A 20334-nucleotide genomic window follows, 5' to 3' on the forward strand; every position below is an offset into this window, starting at 1 on the left:
ATTAATTTCTCAGGAAATAAGTGTTTTGAGGCATTTTTTTGGTTTAAAGGTAGAATTTTTTTTTTGTTCGAATTAGCATCGTTTTGTTTTGTGGGAGACTGCGTGTGAAGTGCTCGTATGTGAGTGTTAACAATAAAAGCCTGACTAACTACTTGTTTCAAAGTGTGCGGTACTGAGTCTACTGCATCACTCCACAGAGGACAAAATGTATCCCCATTTCACTAACTTGGTGACTGCCTTTGACACCACCCAGCAAATTGTACGTTAATTAAAAAGAGAAGTCTCGAAGGAAAGTGAAGTTGAGATTTATTAGTACTGCTTTAAAAAAAAAAACACGTTAAGAAAAAAAAAAGGATTAGACTGGCTTGTAATCCAGCTTGGACTCCAATTTCTTGTTATCGGCCACTTTTCGAACTGCCTTCATGAAGTCTTCCTCCACCACGTATTCCCTCTCGGCACGTATGGCAAACATTCCTGAGCGAGAGGGAAAACAAAAACTTGACACTGGCGTCTGTCGATCGGTTAGAAACATGTCTGCTTTGGTGGTAAAGACTGTTATTTGCTCGATACTGCTGCGTGCAGTACAGGTGAGCACCATGCAATGAACCACATATACAAGGTGTTTTGCTCAATGTGTTAAAAAAAAATCTTATTACTTTCTCGAATATTATCGGGTCAACGCCGTTTACTTCGCGGTAGGTTTCGAGATGAATTCGGAGCACCCGAAAGCGGAGAAATGACTGGTTTTGTTTTCTTTTTTTTAAGCTACTATTACTGAAGTAGTAAATGTATTTTGAAATGCAATGGGACAAATCCAACGTGCACTTTCCGTTTCTGTAAAAGAATGTGAGGCTGACTTTGCACATTTCAGAGATCAATTGGGAAAATTCAATTTACCACAAATTAAATTTGATGAAAGTGCCCTGAAGAAAAGGCAAAAATATCCCCCGAGATATAAGTATAGTTCAGACAAGAATATTTTATAATATACGATTCTTGTATCGTATTAGGTGAAACACCCTGTATATATCGGAGTCACCAAGTACTGCTTCTCACCTGCTTCGGTGCAGACGTTCCGGAGGTCCGCCCCGTTGAATCCGTCGGAGAGCTTCACGACGGCTTCCCAATCTACGAATGTTCAATTTACACGATTTCGTTTTTCTTCCTTTCTTTCACATTTTCTAAAGTGTTGAAAAGTGTATATGTATCCTTGCTCACCGACATCTCCGTGTTTCGTTATGGGAGCGGCATGGATCTTTAGAATCTCCAGCCTAGCTTGTTCGTTGGGCAACGGGATTTCTGTAATTAGAAATTGCGCGATCATTGTAAAAAATCGTTAATCGGAGGAATGCCACGTAAGAAAACTGTCCTCAATGTTTTCATCTTTTTTTTTTTTTTTACTGGCAGGTGAGAAAGCTATGAAACACTGGAGGCAGAGTTTGCTACTATCATTGTGTCATCGGCATTAATTAACGATAGACTTAATTGGATCCATATGCCTAAAAAGGTATACCAGCAAGATTAAATGATAGGAATATGGTGCAAGACATTTATCAGATGCAGACGGCTTTTCCCTGTTGAAATTTATCATCTTTTCTTATCCCCATAAATGTAGAACCTATTTCATGGTTTATACTTTCATCATGGTTAATCTTTCATATTCATGGTTTATGTTGCTGTGAAACAGAAACTGGATGCAAACTTGTCTTGTTTTCATCTACATGCATGCACTACACTTGCATCTACACTGAACTCCCAGTCGAATACGGATCTAATCTCAAAATCAGTGCACATCTCAGGACTGTGCACTGCAGTGCAAGAAATCAATTTAACTGTATTTTACAGTGACTGTTTATACGAGCTGTGAGGTTACTCATAACTTGCAATCGTCATCCCGTCGCGAACGTACGTCGGACGTCCGTACTGGATGTCCCACGGATCTTGTGTTCTGGACTATTACTGGACCTGAAATGGAAGCGTTACCAATTTTCCTGTCGAGACGACCTGGCCTCAACAAGGCCGGGTCCAGGGTGTCCGGCCGGTTCGTAGCCATGATGATCTTCACTTGACCCAAGGAGTCAAAGCCGTCCATCTGGTTCAGGAGCTGCACAGGAAACAAACACATGCTGAACAAACAGAACAAACGTAAGTGCATTATCACATGGTGGCTGCAGATAACCTCTAGTTTTTTTACGGCTCTGCCTGCAATGTGAGTAGTAGTTACGCAAAACTATCGATAAATTAACTATCGATAAATTGACTATCGATAGTTTTGTAAAACTACTGTCGATAGTACGTTCCCATAGGACTATCTATAGTTTTGCATCATTAGTTCATAGACCTTTCAAGACGGCAATCTTAACACAGGGCCTTTTTTTTTCATGACTAATCTGAGTGCTGAAACATGCGATCGTGTTTGGTTACCTCATAGAGTAATTAGAAACAGTCTAATTTATGACAAACCTATATTAGGTGTAAATGAACATCTTCGTCCAGGAACTCCCTGGGAATAATTCTGGGAACCTTGTACAGTTCAGTAAGCTCAAAGTATACACTCCCACTAGGTGCAAGACTACCTGTGTGCCAATCAGCCGGAGCAGCTAAGGGTAACGGGGTTTTTTTATGCCCGTATTTGGGTAGTATCTATGTTACGAGTGACTCGTAAGTGTATAAACTTGTACCTTTTTACAGTAAGCAGTTGCAGTAAAGGGTTACTCTTTTTGGAAAGTAGTTTGTAGCTGTGATTAGTTATCTTTAGCACAAGTACTGTAGAATGTAACTAACTGTAGTGCTCAAGTATGCCATAATTTTTCCACACATCAGTTTTCATAGTGTACTTTTTTCTTTTTTTTACTCCTGACTTTTTTGAGAAAGCAGTTGACAAACGCTGACGTACTTCCATGAGTGTCCGCTGGATTTCTCTGTCCGCTGACGTTCCTTCCGAGAAACGGCGTCCGCCTATTGCGGAAGCAATGAGACTTGGTTCCTTGTTGCGACTATGGAGACTACAACTACGAAAAACATGCACCGACCAATAGCGTCAATCTCGTCCATGAAGATGACGCAGGGCTGATGATCGCGAGCGTAGTTGAACATCTCGCGGATGAGTCGGGCACTCTCGCCGATGTACTTGTCCACGATGGCACTGGACACCACCTGGAAGAGGCAGCGAGCAGAGTTCCCAATATTCAGCGAAAACAGCAATGGAACTATGGAAATTTTTGTACAGTAAAATTATCGCAAATTTTAAGGTGAAGCATTACGTGCCTTGAGGAAATTAGCCTCAATCTGGCTGGCCACGGCCCGAGCCAGTAGGGTTTTCCCAGTTCCTGGGGGGCCGTAGAGGAGACATCCTTTAGGAGGGGTGATGCCCACACGCTGGAACAGCTCGGGGTTTAACAGCGGCAATTCAATCACCTGTACACAACGGGAACGGTTTGGTAAAAGAGATATCGGTATAAATAAGACAAGAGTGTGACTGGTACGTTCTGTAACTATCTAACGGCAGAACATTAGTGGTGGTTGCAGCAGACGGCACTTTTGCTGTCCTTAAATCCAGAGAACGTCCCGAAAAACTTCCCCCGCTTCTGTGTTGTCCTTTTGCTTTGAAACCTTCCCCTTTTCTTTAAAGGCCTTAATCTTTAAATGTCCTTTGCTGTGTAACCCTGGGATGGATATTATTTTTAGCGATGTTCAAAGCAGACAAAGCATGACCCGAGGTAACGTCGTCTGCTAACCTCTCGGAGTTCGCGGATCTGTTCGCCGAGACCGCCGATCATGGAGTAAGATATATCGCCAGGATCTTCGTGGGACATGTTGTACACCAGCGGGTCCACTTCACGAGGCAGGTACCTAGGTCGGAAGAGACGTCGACACGATGTCATAACCTGATTGATTCGACGTAGTGACATGGTTACCTCATGATTGTGAGCGTCGTCATATCCAGAGCAACACGAGTGCCCGGCTTTAACTTTGCCTTGTCGAGTTGACGACGACATCCGACGACGTATCTCGGTCCGTTTGTCGCCTTTACGATGACTGCATGTTTAACATAAAACATAAAAATTGATTTCTACGAACGTACAACGGAAAAAACGTAACGTACATTTTTCCTCCGTGAGCTGTTTCAGAACCTCGCCAACAATCTGAAATTTAAACGTTACGAAAGGTAAACGATAGTTATTTTTGCAGTCAACATCGCCACTTACCTGACCAACACTCTGCAGAGCTTTCAGGTCATTTTCCGATTTTTCGTACTGTTTATTTAATTCCTTAATCTGTTCCCGCACTAGATTGGGAAGGAATAGCAAAACGTTATGAGATTGTAAACTTTCTTGATAACGCTTTTGCGAATTTTTTTCCCCAGACCTACTACCGCACATTCAAATACAGTTTTTGCGAGACTCGGTGGCCAGCGGAGCCGGTATTCACGGCAGAGCTGCCAAAATGATTCAGCAGCATTTGGAATCGCCAGCCCATGACAGTGGGCTAGTGGTGTTTTTAAGTAACTGAAAACTTGGATTCTTACTTTCTTTGAGCCTGCTTTCGATTTCCTTGTGTTCCGTTAACTTTTTGCGATAATCTTCTAAGCATCTTTCTCTATTTTGGTCTCCTGTAGGAGGAACAGCGGGCAGGACAGCGACGGTAGCGGCGGCCATTTTGGCTTATTGCGCCCAATGTTAGCAGACGAAGGGAACGAATAATGCCGTAGAACATGGGAACGAAATGCAAGCACTTGTCGGTAACCTCTACTGAGAATCAGGGATTTTCTCAGCTCCCCAAATATCTTGCAACACCATTAAAAAAAAAACTGCTTGTTTGTTTGAATTTGTGTTAGCGCCGCGAAGCAACTGTGGCTATAGCGGCGTACAGATGTGAACAGATGGAGAGAGGACAGCAGGAAGGAGTGGGGGACAGGGGTGTTAGTATGCGTCCTGGGAAGACTTCAGGGGGAACTGTGCCCACATTCGTCTGGAAAGTCTGCCGAAAAGCCCATGGAAAACATCAGACCATAGTCAGTGGTAGGATTAAAAAGAAAACCTGCCAGAAATGCAAACGATAGACCTTCGGGACAACGGATCGCTAGGGTAAGCCACCCTCCCGCCCACGCCCGAGGTGAAAATCCTGGGAAAATCCCTGCAGGTGAATGATGTCAACAACCAAGAATGATGGCCCGAACCGCCATCAACGCCAGAGCTTTGTTCTTCGTCTTCCGCTTGTTGTTATATTGAAAAAAAAAAAAAAAAGGTGATGATATCCGTGTGCTTGGAGCTCACTACTCTTCTGAAGTGAACCCAGACTTCAAAACTTGCGTTCGCAACAACGGGAGCAGGCTAATGTGCAATCGAATATGTAAATGAAGCGGGTAAAATCGGGCTGCTCAATAGACTTCTCCCTGCTTGTAAACAAATGAGGTCACAGTGTTCTACAGCGCCACCAATTTGGTAGAGTTGAACTACCCTCAAAGCTAGGGGCGAACAAGATCGCGCCTGAAAGCCACGACCTTGGGGTAATTACGATGTCTCTGGGGGTCTCTGAAAGGGCACGCGACCTTCCAATTTGTTTCGGTTTCAGTCTGTCCGTCAACGTCATGATGACGTTTTTCTAGACGTGACGCATGATGTCGATGTTATAAAAATACGATTTACGCGGCGCGCCACAAGAAACCGACCAAATTTTCTTAAATTCGTTTATTTTTCCTTCGAAAGAGTTGCTACATATATAGTTATTATCCGATATGCATAATTAATATCCCTAATTAATGAAGCTAATTGTTTAACCTCGCGGTCTCTAATCCGCAAAAATCGAAATCGCAGCGAGCTTCTGCGTTCCAGTACAAAAAATTGGAAAATGCAAAAATTTTCGAGCGTCCTGCGGAGTTCCATTTTTCCTGCGGCCGCTTTTTCCTACCCTCCTCTCGGTGTCACCCTCTCCACCTCTGATGACAGCCTCTTCCCCATTTGGGCCAGTTTCTCGTGACGCACCCTATCTGCAAAATATCGATACTTCTGCCGCGGATATCGATATAATCTGCTACATTAGCGATATATGTATCAATGAACTGTAGATGGTTCTACTCGTTGTTACAATCAATGTTTACCGATATTCTGTTTCAGGTATCGACATGGACGTTCCCAAGATTTTTTTCCAGGGGAGGGGGGAAGCAAAGTGTGCAACCCCGTCATATCTTTTGCTGGAGACGGACGCTGAGGATTGTGCGGGTGTACAGAGGTTCATATTATTCTTACATCTAAGAAAAATCATGATGACCTGTGCGTAAAGAGTGCACCATTTTTGCAAGCCCAGTCTCAGTCCTTGCAGTCCTTGCTTGAAGATCCGGTCACGCCCGTGACTCCATCGTGGCTCGAAATCCTTCGAGGCAACGCCTCCGAGGCGTTGTTCGAGGAAAAGAAGCTGAAGTGGAGCATCACAGACCTATACTGAGGGCACGAGCTTGGGTTGCTCTTGCTGAGAAAGTTCTACGACAGCGTCCTCACCATGAACGAAACCTCTTCATACGAGGGACCAACTACGGAACGGCTGTCGATCGACGGACAAGGAACTGATCCAGACAGCGTGCTTACTTCATGGCCAACTGATTCCTCCAGTCCCGCTATTCTATGCCTTCAATCATCCGCTTCGGGGGATGGTCCTCCAGTGGGCCAAAAGCTACGCAAGGAGCCATTGGTAAGACACTTTTAAGAAGGACGTCTGAGCCTGTTTCGTTACGTGCTGCGCTGGTAACATCATTACAGAAGACATTTTTACGTGAAAGAAGGTCCTACATCGCGAACGTGTTAGGACTGCCTTGACCGTGCCATGCGATCTTTATCGAAGCTGCATGAATGGATTAAACGGGTTGTCACGGGCTGTCCCATCCTCGTCGCAAAAATGTCATGTCCTGCTCCTACCACAGGCTAGTTCACCATACACAGGCCATCATACCTAGAATCTTTATTCATAGCGATGGCCACACGACCGTCATCATCAAGGTCCAGTGGGGACACCACAGTCACGCTCTGGTCAGTGTGGCTTATCACATCATGCACGCATTGTAATGACAAAATATTGGGAATTAGAACTTGGGAAAATATTTGAAAGTATTGAAAATTGTTTTTCTACATGTCGTAATTAACAGACACTTCAACATGAAAATGCTATTCGGTGTCGAGCTCTGACACCACATGAGCGAGAGTCTCGGGCATTCCTATTGGTTTTCCTAAGTATCTGACCTCTCCCGCGTCAACCTCACTTATGGAGATGCCCGCTGCGTATATATTCAATGTAATAATGATCCTCCACGCAGACCTGGTTGTCACGCGTCGTAAACCCAGGAATTACCATTGTCCATGCAGACCAGGTCCACCGCGGACACGTCATCTACAGGAACATCTTCCGGAACAGCGCCTTCTTCTTTAGAAGGCAGTCCAGAAGCCTGCTGTGAAGCAGGCCCCAGACATCCGGCAATGACCATGCTTCATCTGCCAAGAAGTCTCCGGGAAGTCCGTCAGCTAGACATCAGTACCCTTAAGGACATCCGACACGCGAAACTGTTCAAGAATGTGTCCTCGTGGTGGAAGACAATGCGGGGGTTGCCGACGGAGATCTTAAAACCCGCCAGGCTGAGCTTGACGGTGGGTCTGCCGTCTGGCCAAACGGCGACGTCTTCCGGTAAGCCCAGAAGGGATCGTGGAGCCATTGAGGCTGGAGACAGTGCGTGTACATCGCGTGACAGCGAGTCTGACAGCGACGCCGACGAGTCCCCGATTTTTCGCAAGGAGATGGTTGCCAGGAAATCTCAGGTCGCATCCGAGTTGAGCGGGTTGGGGGTCGTCGTTGTGAAGAAGGCGACGCCGGAGGAGCGGCTGGTGAAAGCCGCTGTAGACTGGTGGAGAAAAGTGAAAGGGTTTTCGCCCGAAGTGCTGAAGCCTGCTTGGCGAAGATTGATGAAGAATAAGTATGACTAGGACAACATCAGTCGAGCGTTTATACGGTGGATATAACGTTGTGGAGATAATGTTCCTTGGGCGGTAATCGTTTCTCAATAAATTAATTGTCTCGAAATATCACGTATTGTATCCGATATGTTCTGCTGTGATCTTTACAGTACAGATATAACTGCAGGGATGCGTTGAAATAATCGAAGTGTACCCTGTTTCGAATTAAAGGCGGACTCGTACGGTTATGTTCGCTTCCGGAGAGAGTTGGCTGCACCGTCGCAAAACTGTTTTCCCGCGCTTTAAGGAAGTACCGTAATCTGCGCCAGCTAATTGCAGGACATGATAGCAAACGACGAAGCCATTATTTTCATTCGCAGGGATCCGGAAAACTGCAGTAAGCTTGTCAAATTTGTTGATTGTAATCAATTCCCCGACTGTTACTGACATCATTTATGACATCATTAATGACATCATTTCGGGCCAAATATCGCGGGCGGGCGTGCCGAGAGAAGCGATTTTGTTGTATCTCCCATGGATTGAAAATTTGTCAAACTTAATTTAATTCGCCAAAAATCGGTGGATAGTATGAGGCCTTCAAAAAATATGTCATTCCCTAGATAAACTCGAGGGGAACACGCCTGTACCTGTTTCGTGTAGAAATTTAGCGACGTTTACGAGAACCCTGCGAACAAAAATTCCCTATAGACGACTTCTGTTGACATTGGAAGCCCCATCGCAGAGTAAACCCCACGTGAGAAAAGTTGACGCCTGCAGAAGTGAAAGTTCTTCCCCCGGACGGTGACAACTATCCACAAGGCTGACTGGCTTGGGTTTACCTACAGAGCCGTGATATAACTACAGTGATGACCAGATCGCGTGACTCAGTGGTTAGCGCTCTGGCCATGTCACGTCGGGACTGGGAGTTCTGGACCCGGATTCGAATCCCGGTGCCGGCTGTGCTTTCTGATGTCTTTTCTGGATTTTCCTCGGACGCTGTCAGAAATATGTCGGGCACAGTTCCCTTAGAAGTCGCCCATAGTCGGCCCAGGACGCACATTTAGTCAGTCTTTGTAATCATTCAGTTAGTGTGCGATCGTGTCGCGTGCGTCCTCTTTCCCCTCAATCTCAGGGTTCTAAGTATGGATATCGAACTACTAGTTCTTCAAGCAATGGTAAATTCACGCGTGACGATATGTCACAACCGCGGGCCCGTTAGGCGAAGCACTTGTCGGCTAAGTGCAATCGACATAATCATCTTTCATCCCATAAGTCCCAATATCATCATCACCACCATCATCATCATCAAGACGAATACGGAGGTCACGAACGAGTCGCTGGTTCGAAGCGTACTTCTCGTTGGGCTGCCTTATTAAAAAGGTTACCCGGCATGACCACAACGCTAAGCCTTTCCTAGGAACACAGCAGTGACATTGCATGGCACAACGGTGATACCGGAGGACGGAGGAATCGGAGCTGTCAAGGTGCTGGCGGTGTGCTAGGTGAGCTTTGTCGATGGCGCTGACGATGTAGATTGATTAAAGGACATTAACGTCAGTTGAGGCGTGAGCACACTTTCAGCTCGGTTTCCGTGACGTACAGGGTGTCCAGGGACAGACAGTTGTTTCTTTGGCTAGTGCGATATCTGCTGACTTTTCGATGATCAAAGTCTTGGCACAAAGTATCGTACCTCGGTACCTGATAAAGCAACGAGGGAGAGCGACACGTATTTCTATGGGCCAAAAGTGCCCACAATGACTGCCCCAAAATGGCTGCCCGTGCTGTCACGTGGTTGCGTTTCTGCGAGGTCCTGAAAGAGGAACGACAAAATTCTCATCTTATTTGGGGCTGTTTAGGTCTGCTATGGCGTGAAATTTCCCACAGCTCTACTCGGAACTCGTCAAGGGTCGTCAGTAACGATTTCCCACAGAAGTCACTGTACTATCTGGCTAGTGGCGTAGCCAGAAGGGGGGGGGGGTTCAGGCTACAGCCAAACTGCGCGACGAGGGTTTACCGAGGCTTCAAAAGTGCGTTAGGAAATGTTACCGCGTTTAATACACGTAGCTCTGACGTTAAGCTCATCCTGACTTCAGGTTTTGATGGTTACTGCTAAAATGATGCTAAAAATGGTTTTACCCTCAACCAGCGTCACTGTCTGTGAAGAAGGCCGCAGCAGGACAACCGGAATCATGAGGACAGGTTCGAAAACGATTTTGATCCATCCTGATCGTCAACCAATACGATGCGATTGTGGACGCCGTCCGGACCATTGGTTGCAGTACCATCCTAGAAAGGGATCGACGCCCAAGGTTCTCTGGACTGAGCCTGGTGGCCGAACAGAGAACCAACTTAACGATGAAAGGTGAGTTCCCGACCTTTGGAAGGACTGTGTGTCGCTTACTCACACCAGGGGTGACCGAAACCATCAGTGAATAACGTGTGACCGCCACGCGACGTGCCCTGGTGCCATGCCCACGCACTCACTAGAAGTTCACCAATCACAGCCACGCATTCAATGGCCATAGTCATGGAGATGAGCCACCATCAGCCGCATGGGAAGCCGGTGGTAGCCACAGTAGCGCTTGCAATGACCTGTGGCCAGGACATATCCAGACGAATGCAATGCGTTCGTCTGGTTAGGCTATCGTCTATGGACCGACATACGGTAGGGCACCCTTGTGGGCTCATATTATTCGTTGTTTACAGAAGCCATTCGATCAATGGGAACACGCCGGATGAACGCAGTAAGAACAGTTTGAGAGTACCTATGCCCTCCGGCGCTCTCACTGATGACAGAAGACATCGACCGCAAGTCGACGACGTTTATGGAAGCGGTTCGCCCGTCACAACATTCTTCTGCGTCAGGGTTGATATCTCCCCTGGTACACGAACTCTTGCTTTCGATCTGGCTGATTGTCCACCCTCTGACGTTCGGAGAGCGAACTACTCTCTGACGATAGACGGATCATGGACGTGGATCTATGCACCGTTTTCCCGTGGACGCCGCCACATTGAAAGCGCAGCGCCGTCTATAGCTAGGGGAGCACGTTGAAAGCTGTTTACCGCCCAAGTCAGAGAGAAGGAAAGCACACGGGTCGTATGCTTCCCCATATCGCTTTCCTCATTGCTGGCTTGGGCGGGCTGCAAGAGCGCTGGGGGTGAGGCTGGCTGGAAAACGATGTATATGTATACCTTATTGTATTGCAGCGCATTGAGTGTTCTCGTGACAAGAGACCCCTACCCGAGAAACGTCGTCATGACGTTGGTAGACAAACTGAAACCGAAACAAAACCGGAAGGGGAGGGCTGGGTTCCACGAATGGACACTTGTTCGCTGCCTCCTATAGACCTGTTCCTGCTCGTAAAGAAATGACGTCATAGTGTTCCACAGCGCCACCAATTTGGTAGAGTTGAACTACACGGGCGAACAAGGTCGCGCGCGAAAGCCACGGTTTTGAGGGGATTGCAATGGTTTTGTTTCAATAGGAGGCAGCGAACAAGTGCCCATTCGTGGAACACCCAGCCCTCCCCTTCCGATTTGTTTCGGTTTCAGTCTGTCTACCAACGTCATGATGACGTTTCTCGGGTAGAGGTCTACTGAAAGAAAAGTAGGACCGAAGGTTGCGTCCCTTTCAGGGGACCATCGTAATCCCCTCAAGACCGTGGCTTTCGGGCGCGACCTTGTTCGCCCCCTAGCTTCGAGCGTAGTTCAACTCTACCATATTGGTGGCCCTATCGAACACCATGACGTCATTTGTTTATAAACAGGGAGAGGTCTATTCCGCAATTCTAAATACGTAATAGAAGTCGTGTAGAGTGAGAGACTATAGAAGAAAGGCTCTAGAACAGTGGTTCCCAACCTTTTTTGCTTCGTGTACGCCTTTCGAGGTGTTTTACTGCTTCTTGTGAATTTCTCGAAAGTACCGTTTGTGGCGACCGACCTTACCGCTAGATAGCCCTTCCAGTACCGTGCGCAACCAGAGGTCCTCATGACATACCATCGGGGCGTTCCTGGCAAGGGGCAATGGTATAGTACGCAGAGTGCTCGCAAGGGCCTACGGGAGGCGAATGTTACGTTGTGTCTTAGTGATAATCCCTAAATCCCCTCCAGGTGGGAATTCCCCACCGGTTGATAACCCTTGCTTTAGAGGGTGTCTCTCTGCCACGGTATATAACATCGCTGCAGCTGAGATGTAGCGGAGATCCGTCCTCATGCCAACCTCCGCCTGGGGCAGTATGACCATAGCCCATTCTAAATTCTACAGTGAAAAATGCTTTCGACGCCCGCTTTGCTACCCAAGCCCTCCCTCGGGGGCTCCCTGGACCCCTGCCGTCCACCGCCACCGCTGGGAAAGGCATCCTGGGCGACTGCCCCTCTCGCAGCCCCCTTGGAAACTGGGGCTTTTACTCAACCCTAGGGGTTAGCTGTTGTACAACCCTCAGACATTGCTTTCCGGGGGGCTTACGGACATGCTGCCAGAGGAAGTCACGGTGTGTGGCTCTTTTGGCCGTTCTAGTTTCCTCTTTTTAAAAAAAAAACGTAGCCTGTACAAGCTTAATCCCCAACGTCTCTGTCCATTTCATGTCCAGCATACCAGAAGAAACCACTTTCTCCAGAAGGAACTAACGACCGTGAGCCTTCATCCATGTCAAACGTCATACCTTCCACGTGAAGACGACTGGTTGCATATACACAATATTCGCTCTACCAAAAATACGCTCATTGTGCACTCGCAACGTATCACTTCGGCATCCTGAAAGCTTGCAGACGAATTAGAATATCGGCGTCAATCTTCAAATTATTTTGCCGTACAAATAGCTCAAAGCGACTAGACGCGAATGAGTAAAACGCATTACACGTTCCTGAAGTCACGTGATTGAAACGCCGTCCTCTACTCGGAAACGGTTATAAAATTTTGCGATGTTTCCCCAAGGATACGGCAGACACCGTCACAGACAGCGATGGCAACAACGTTCCTTTTTACCTTCATAGATGCCCCGCAGGACTTCTGAAACGGTCTGACCAAGTCAGACATCCCAGAAGTGATGCTTAATGGAAACGGTACAAAAGCACTACAGGGAACGCCTATCAGTTCCTATAGCGTTTCAAAGCTTCTTGCAGAACTTAGTTTGGCTGTCAGCATCGTAAACGCGGATTATATTGAACAATGGCGTTAGCCAGCGGTAGAGGTCCACATGAAGGCTCCATCACACGCATGTTGATGCGATGTCGACCTTGGAGGAAAATGTGACAATCACAGAGCCTCAAGGGTATACGGCAAGGAAAAGATTTGCGGAAAGGCAACGATATCATATAAGCTTATAGACTATCACAGAACTATACAAGCCTATAGAACTGCAGACCCTCCATGTCGCCTTCAAAGAGGACTAGACATGCAGAAGAATATGGGACATGGGACTACAAGTCGACTGGTCGATTCCGCGTTACTTCAGTGCAAGTCATTGCCGCCCAGCAATCTGCACAGAATATATACGAGCATTACGAAGCAAGCCTCTGGCAACCGCAACTGATGCTGTTCAGATTATGGATTAAATCGGCTATCAACACAGTTTGCGGAGCGATTCCTTATCTTCAGTCGTCATATGTCGTTCGTAAGAGCGATAGAGATGAGATAGCTCTCACAATTTCATGAAAACATATAATTAAGTAACGAATAAACCTCTACCCGACAAACGTCATCATGACGTTGGTAGACAGACCGAAACAGATCGGAAGGGGAGACCTGGGTTCCACGAATGGGCAATTGTTCGCTGCCTCCTATTGAAAGAAAAGCAGGACCGAAGGTCGCATCCCTTTCAGAGACCATCGTAATCCCCTCAAGACCGTGGCTTTCGGCCGCGACCTTATTCTTCACTAGCTTTGAACGTAGTTCAGCTCTACCAAATTCGTGGCGCTGTCGAACACTATGACGTCATTTGTTTATACAAACAGGTAGAGGTCTATTGTAACGAATTAGTCGTCTACTGCAGTAGTAATCTGGGTATGTTGAGACTGAGTCAAGTACGCGGTCAACAGAAGCTTGCATGAAGGTTTGTATCATAGTAAACACAGTAGTTTTGAATGTTTTATCTTTTTCTACTAGTAGTAAGATATTCTGTTGCAGAAGAATATCCGTCCAGCCGTGTCATCCACGCGCGAAAACGGCATCTGTGCTGTTCTAATAGTTATTATACTGTATGCTGTATTTAAAAAAAGGAAGAAAAGTCCTACTGATTCACGCGTGAAAGGGCATAGGGAGTGGAGTCCGTGGAGTCTTATACGAGGAGTCCTCAGAGCCCCTTATGTATTGGGAGGGTAACCAGCAGCTGCAGAAACAGGGGGTTCGCACCATCTAAGTCAGCGAACGAACCGCGCGCTACAGGAGTCCTGTACGTGGGACAGGCTTCTTTTCGCTGTACGTAACGGATGTGGCAAGGACATGCAGGACAAGGATGTGACAAGGTTTCGCTTGTCCCATCCTACAGTTGGCAATACGACATGGAACATGAAAGGAATGTACCAGTGATTGTCGACAACCCCTGTTCACCTCAAACCCACGACATTATTACCGACTATATGTCATAATATGGAGGCATGGAGGATTCCGTCCGCCTGAATCCGCGGCACATCAACCGCAGGATCTCCATCACGAGTAGACAGTTTAATCTTGAATGGCAGAAGCAGGCACACTGCAGTAGAAGGCAACAACCCCCAACAACACCGAACGTCCGTCGGATGTACAGGATAGATGCGAATGTCCACAGTCCCCAGCGTACATCCGGCGGACGCGTTCTTTTAAGCTCCGGGTCCGCCTGAATAGCTAAGCGCTGCCGAGTGCGCGATATGGCGCGCGGGGGAACGTCCCGATAGGATCTATCACGGACATCTTGGACAAAAGTAAACAGGTACGGCCCGCATACGTGTAGTAATAGTATAGCCTTTTTAGAGAAATGTAGAAGTGCGTAAATTATGTCAGCATTACGTTGGCCATGCAAAACAAAACCGACAGAAATGTAAAAAGCCTATATACGTCATCTGCACTGCCCATTTTGATTCGCTAATGTCCGCACGGGACATGTCTGGGCGCTACAATGACACTGTTTTTCTGTCTCATTCTGCCCTTCTCTCACACATAAAACGGACCTAAAAAGGATGTACATGGGACGTCCGAATGTCCGTTCTGGGATATTTACAGGATTGATTGATTGATTGACTGATACGATCGTCATTGAGAACACATTTGGTGGTCTTCGTGCAAAGCAGCACGATCGCCCTTGCATGCTGCATATGCTGACCAGAGTAATTCTTGCGAGTCTTGTACCTAGGATACTTGGAGAGCACTAGTGCTAGATGAGGCACCTTTCACCGAAAATCGGAGGATGTGGGTAAGAATCACACTGCTGATACCTTTTCTTCAACTGCCATTATTCAAGTGAACTCGGACATGTGCCACTACCGGATTGTGGGAGCACGAGACCGGTACCTAGGAGAAAAGCCCGGGGCGAGTGACATATGGATATAGTACATGAATAACGGATGCGTCCTGGATTCTTTGAATATTTCCAAGTGTCGCGTTACCTGAAAATGCTAATTAGAAGGCTTTTCGAACGTTACTTTGCGCATACTTTACTGCGCATACTTTGCGCTTGGCTTTACTTGGCGCATCTATCCTAGAATTCCGAAACTCCCATAGCCTTCAAAGGGCTATGCAGAGAGCTGTAAAACAAAAACCGGAAAACAAGCGGTGACGTCACAATTGCAGCTTCACTTTCCTCGCGGGACAGGGCGCCACCTCTCATTCCTGTTGTTTTGGGTTTTGGTGAACTAGATCACCGCAGTACGATTATAGTCCGATGAACTTTCTTCTTCTTCTTCTTTAACGGCCGGTGTCGGGTAGCTCGGGCTAGACCACGATGACGATGGCGTTGGTAAAATTCGCACACGCACATCAGGATTTTCTTCTTCCCTCAAGTATGGTTCAGGACACCTCAAGTGATGGCCATTGTCCACACGGCCAACTGACGGACGAAACTTTGCCGCAGGGGATTCTTTTACTTTTTCTGTGGCTTTTACAGCACACGTCTTTGGAACTGCTGCACTACGCTTCGTCTGCTGCCTCTATGCTATGGGGTCAGGTTGTATATGCAGACGACAGTGGCGCCCTGAGCAGGCTTCTTTCGCGAGAGCGCACGCGGCCCTTGGAACGAAGAGGACGACGACGAGGAGAAAAGAATGTGTCAGTCGGTGCCCCGTTCTCGGCCCACGCAGCAGGAGCCTTGGAGTCTCCGCATTGAACAGTCGCTAGAAACGTAGTTTCCAGAACGTCTTTCCCGCGAGGCCTCCTGCTTGCGATCCCCCACCAGCGACGTTCTGCCCCATGAGACTCAGCGGCCCTTCTAAACGTCGCCGTGACACTCCCGCCCGCATCCCGCCCTTGTGGACAGGACGGGCCTCGACGGCGCCCCTGTGGCGGTACCCACCCCTCGGGTCGCCTTTTTTCGTGCCTGCGCCGTTTCTGCCACCAGCAGCCAGCGAAGGAGGTCCTTCGACCTCATCGACCGCCGTACCTCCAAAGAAGGACGCCAAGATTGTACAGTTCGAGTGGAACGGATGCACCTTCTACCGGTATATCCCGGACGGATCTAAAATGGGCAGCTCAAGGATTTTCCCTACAGACCCTTTTGGTCGGTCCCGGGGCTTCGACCTCGGCTGGGACCGCGGGCGAAGGCCTGCACCGCGGTCGCAGAGCAGGCGAAGGAAACAGATGCAACAAAACAGTCCTGTTCCAAGACCTCCCTGGAGCAGCGCAGCGTTGGCAGACACTAAACAACCGCCCTACCGCGGTCCGTTTCGACCAAGGGATAACCCTAGGATCCCCCGTAAGGAGGCTAAGCCGCCGTCCAGTCACATCCACCTGCCTCCTTTCCTGGCCGGTACGCCTTCCAAGACTGGTTCCAGCACCTCAACCACGAAGAGCCCGTCGCCTATTTCTGCGTCCACGTCGTCCGGACCTACAAGGACAACCCCTCCCGCCTTCCAGCCAAGGCAAAGAGAAACCGTCTTACCGTTTGCAGCGAGAGCATTCGGTATGTCGGACAGCGAATTTTCATCACCGACCTTGCCGAAGAAGGACCCCAAGAAACAAACGGCACCAGCCAAGAAAGTACCCGAAGTACCAGAGACTGACAGCTTGGGAGCTAAGCCTAAGAAGCCAGCCAAGATAACGCCGTCGACGCCCAAACCAGCGGAACGGCCCCCTGCGTTTGGATCGAAAACGTTTAACAGGGGGCCACCCTTTCGAAATAGTCCTCGAGTCTACAGCTCCACAGTTTTAAAGGACTTTAACACTGGAAGCAAGCTTGACCTTGGAGACAAGACAATTCCTTCGGTGGTTATGAGTATTCCTGCGGCGACCCCCGCTCCGAAGGAACAAAGAAAACCCGAGAAGAGAGTCCGGTATCGAGCAGAGATCGTGGGCTCCAACATAATTGTGACGCGAGCCGACTCTGAAGCCAGCAGCCCTGAAAAGGCAGATTCCGCGGCGAAGCCTGGAGAGGCTCAAGAGCCAGTGAGCAACGCTACGGTCGAGGACAAGGCGTCATGCTCGCCCAAGAATGAAGATATGCCGTCGAAACTTGGAGCTGGCGACGACAAAGTTTCGGAGGACTTCGACAACCTCGACACGACTTATGTCGTCGGAGAAAGCGGAGAAAAAGTGAAAGACGCGTTCACTCAGCTCGCCGGAAGTCTGTCCGAGGACGAAGGTGACCGGGTCATCACGGTGAACCTCTCGGACGAGCGATTTACGTCGGAGTCCACGAGCCACGATGGCACGCCGATGTTCTCGGAGTCCGAAGACTTCTCCATCGACGGAAGGAGTTCCAGAAGTGTTCAGACGGACTTTCCCGAGAGCCCAGAGTGTGAAGTAGGTCCTCTTGTATCCGAAACGAGCAAAGAGGAAATTCAGGATGGCGAGAAACAGAGAGCGGAGGAGGGCGTGAAGCCGGAGCTTGGCTCAAGGAATCTCGTCCAAGACGAGCACAAGACTGCGACGAGCTCGGGGATGAGTTATTCGCACACTTCGTTTTCAGAAGAGCCGCCCACCACAAGTGGTTCAGAGATGTACCTGGACAGCCTGATCTCGTCACCCCACGAGGATGACGTCCAGAGAAGCTGTGATGTCCAGCGCTGCGATGCGACTACGTCTACCAAGCTTCTCCTGGACGACCTAGACGTCTTCTTGAAGGACTGCAGTCCCATCAGGAGTCCCGAGAAGGACGCTGCGCACGCTGACGACGACGGGTCCCTGAACCAAGTCAGCATTTCGGAAGGAGAAATCACTGCAACAGTTCAGTTCGATTCGGAAAGCATTCCTCCAGAACAGGAAGAACGGATCTCGACGAACAGCGAGATGATTCTAATCAACTTCGCCGAAGACACGTCCACTCTGAAGGAGCATCTGGATAGTCTCGTCGCAGACTACAGGAGCAAGGTCGTACCGGTACCGTCCGATTCCGAAGATGATCCTGACAATATCCTGGAAAGACACGAAGGATCTTCACCGACGGAGTCCTGCGCGCCGGTTCTGAAACCCGCTGATGTCTCTCCCGTCAAGTCCGAAGGACAAAGCACTGACACTCTGAACGAGACGTGCGGCGCGGGAGACGTGAAGATCGACGCTTCCGAAGCCTCCGAGCACAAGTCCTTTCGTGCCGATGGAAGTGGAGTTGACGAGGCTGAAACGTCGCAGAGCTTCTGTTCAACGTGTGAGGATATGAACAGTTCGCAAAGAGGCGAGACTGTACTTAAAATCACGCAAAATGTGGAAGGTATGGAGGATGTTGTTTTGCAGAAGGGGTCACTGAGTCCTCGTAATATCAAAGAAGAACGAGACAGGGACATCATTCCATGTTTTGTAGAAGAGAGCGTAGAGTACGTCCTGGAAAGCGAAGAAGAGGAGTACGAGTTAAAGCGTCGTTTAAAGTCCGGAACGTCTAAACAGGGGGACGACCGATATCCTGAAAACAGGAACAGCTGGCAGAACGCCGACCGCAAGCACCGCGTACCTGCGCCTCCAGAAGTCGTAGTCGAGAAAGACACTGCTCCAGGTCTGATTTACGACTGCCCTTGGTGGACGTACGCGCAGTCTGAGGACCCGACGAAACGGGTCGCGGGCCGTAAGGCGGAGGAGAGCCCGTGGTCTATCCTGGGCGCTGAAGACCCTGTCGAGGATGAAGAGTCAAGCGTCACTACGGAGGGCAACGTGTGGCAGAACTTTCTTGTGAAGTCTGGAGAACTCACCTTGCCTTCTGGTGGAGGTGGGTAGTAATATTGTCTTACCTTAAACAACCCTTACCCGACTAACCCTTAGAACAATGGAACAGACTCTGTTGACTCTGTTTGTGGCGCTCATTTTTGATTCCAACAACTGGAATTAAACTGGTCGCAGTCTGCTGCGACCATCTGCTGGAGTCGCGGTAAAATTTACACGTACATTACGATCTGAGTCCGCCATTACCTGTGTCTCTCTGCCCTTCGGTAATATATGGAAGCCTTGCCTTTACGAAGCAATTCTCAAGCATTGTTCAATACTTGCAGAGCATACGGAAGAAGAGGATCAGTGCACGCGTTCAGACGCGGACTTCAGCGCGTTGTATATCGATGACCAGCCCGTGAAACCTTCGTTGAAGCCTCACTGGACCACGGAGAGCCTCCAGAACTCTACTATGTTCGACCGAGACTCCATCTCCTTCTACGACATGGGAGGCGAACAGCAAGACGGCGAGCCCCAACGCCTGCCACAGTCTGTCAGCATGGAGACCTTGATGAGTACAAGTCGTCTGAACCCAGAAGACGTTCCCGGCAACTCGCCCGTCGAGTCCGGTAGGCAAGAGGAAGGCGACGAACAAGTTCCGGACGTCGAAGAGTGTGCTCACGGCGACACGGCCGACACTAAAGAGGCCGAAGACGACGCTCCGGGCGGTAACTCTCCGGTACGGAAGAGTGGCCAGGTTGTGACCCCGTCTCAACCGGGCGTAGACGGCGATCCTGGAGAAGGGAACGAGGTTGACGGTGGACCAGGTGGATCTCCCTGCGACGATGCCATAGCGGAGAAGAAAACGGCGGACAAACCGATGGGGAAGATTCGAACCCGGTTCCGGGATTTCTTTTGGAAGCACAAGTGAAGGGGGGGACGGCCGGTTGTTATGCTCTTGTTTGTGTGTTATCTTGTTGCTAGCAACGCCAGTTATTGTAACGCGTTATAGAAGGCGCCTATTGGAACAGCGGGTCGAAATTTTGTTAATCCGCTACGCGTTGTTTTGCTGTTGTGTTGAGCCCGCGAGAGCCTGTTGCGAAAAAGGGAGTAAAAACTAGTGTTATGACAGCTGGATTCTTG

General features: G+C 48.7%; 5 protein-coding genes across 6 annotated transcripts in view; 3 read left to right on the forward strand and 2 right to left on the reverse strand.

The window, feature by feature from the left end:
* The window catches only part of LOC135397284 (protein farnesyltransferase subunit beta-like), a 221835-nt gene that overhangs the window by 9449 nt on the left and 192052 nt on the right, over positions 1-20334 (reverse strand). The gene's annotated exons all lie outside the window — the stretch shown is intronic.
* On the reverse strand, positions 290-4684 carry LOC135397268 (26S proteasome regulatory subunit 10B). The gene is made up of 12 exons (XM_064628722.1): positions 4529-4684; positions 4209-4288; positions 4106-4145; positions 3918-4038; positions 3738-3852; positions 3268-3417; positions 3033-3156; positions 2897-2958; positions 1984-2104; positions 1219-1299; positions 1057-1128; positions 290-474 (listed from the first exon to the last, which is right to left on the reverse strand). Exons 1-12 carry the CDS (start codon positions 4656-4658, stop codon positions 356-358), a joined length of 1215 nt encoding a protein of 404 aa, XP_064484792.1. The 5' UTR covers positions 4659-4684; the 3' UTR covers positions 290-355.
* LOC135398311 (uncharacterized) lies at positions 6421-8069 on the forward strand. The gene is made up of 2 exons (XM_064629732.1): positions 6421-6687; positions 7356-8069. Exons 1-2 carry the CDS (start codon positions 6499-6501, stop codon positions 7965-7967), a joined length of 801 nt encoding a protein of 266 aa, XP_064485802.1. The 5' UTR covers positions 6421-6498; the 3' UTR covers positions 7968-8069.
* On the forward strand, positions 9206-12666 carry LOC135398312 (uncharacterized). 2 transcript variants are annotated; one of them, XM_064629734.1, is made up of 4 exons: positions 9206-9421; positions 10084-10299; positions 10644-10819; positions 12527-12666. In XM_064629734.1, the coding sequence occupies exons 2-4, from the start codon at positions 10127-10129 to the stop codon at positions 12607-12609; spliced, it is 432 nt and encodes a 143-aa protein (XP_064485804.1). In that variant the 5' UTR covers positions 9206-9421; positions 10084-10126; the 3' UTR covers positions 12610-12666. The 2 variants fall into 2 exon arrangements, with proteins under 2 accessions (XP_064485804.1, XP_064485803.1); XM_064629733.1 differs by having other exon boundaries at positions 9207-9439.
* Positions 16148-20328, forward strand: LOC135397271 (uncharacterized). The gene is made up of 2 exons (XM_064628725.1): positions 16148-19255; positions 19536-20328. The coding sequence occupies exons 1-2, from the start codon at positions 16315-16317 to the stop codon at positions 20120-20122; spliced, it is 3528 nt and encodes a 1175-aa protein (XP_064484795.1). The 5' UTR covers positions 16148-16314; the 3' UTR covers positions 20123-20328.

This window comes from Ornithodoros turicata, chromosome 6 (genome assembly GCF_037126465.1).
Source record: "Ornithodoros turicata isolate Travis chromosome 6, ASM3712646v1, whole genome shotgun sequence".
Classification (NCBI taxonomy): Eukaryota; Metazoa; Arthropoda; class Arachnida; order Ixodida; family Argasidae; genus Ornithodoros; species Ornithodoros turicata.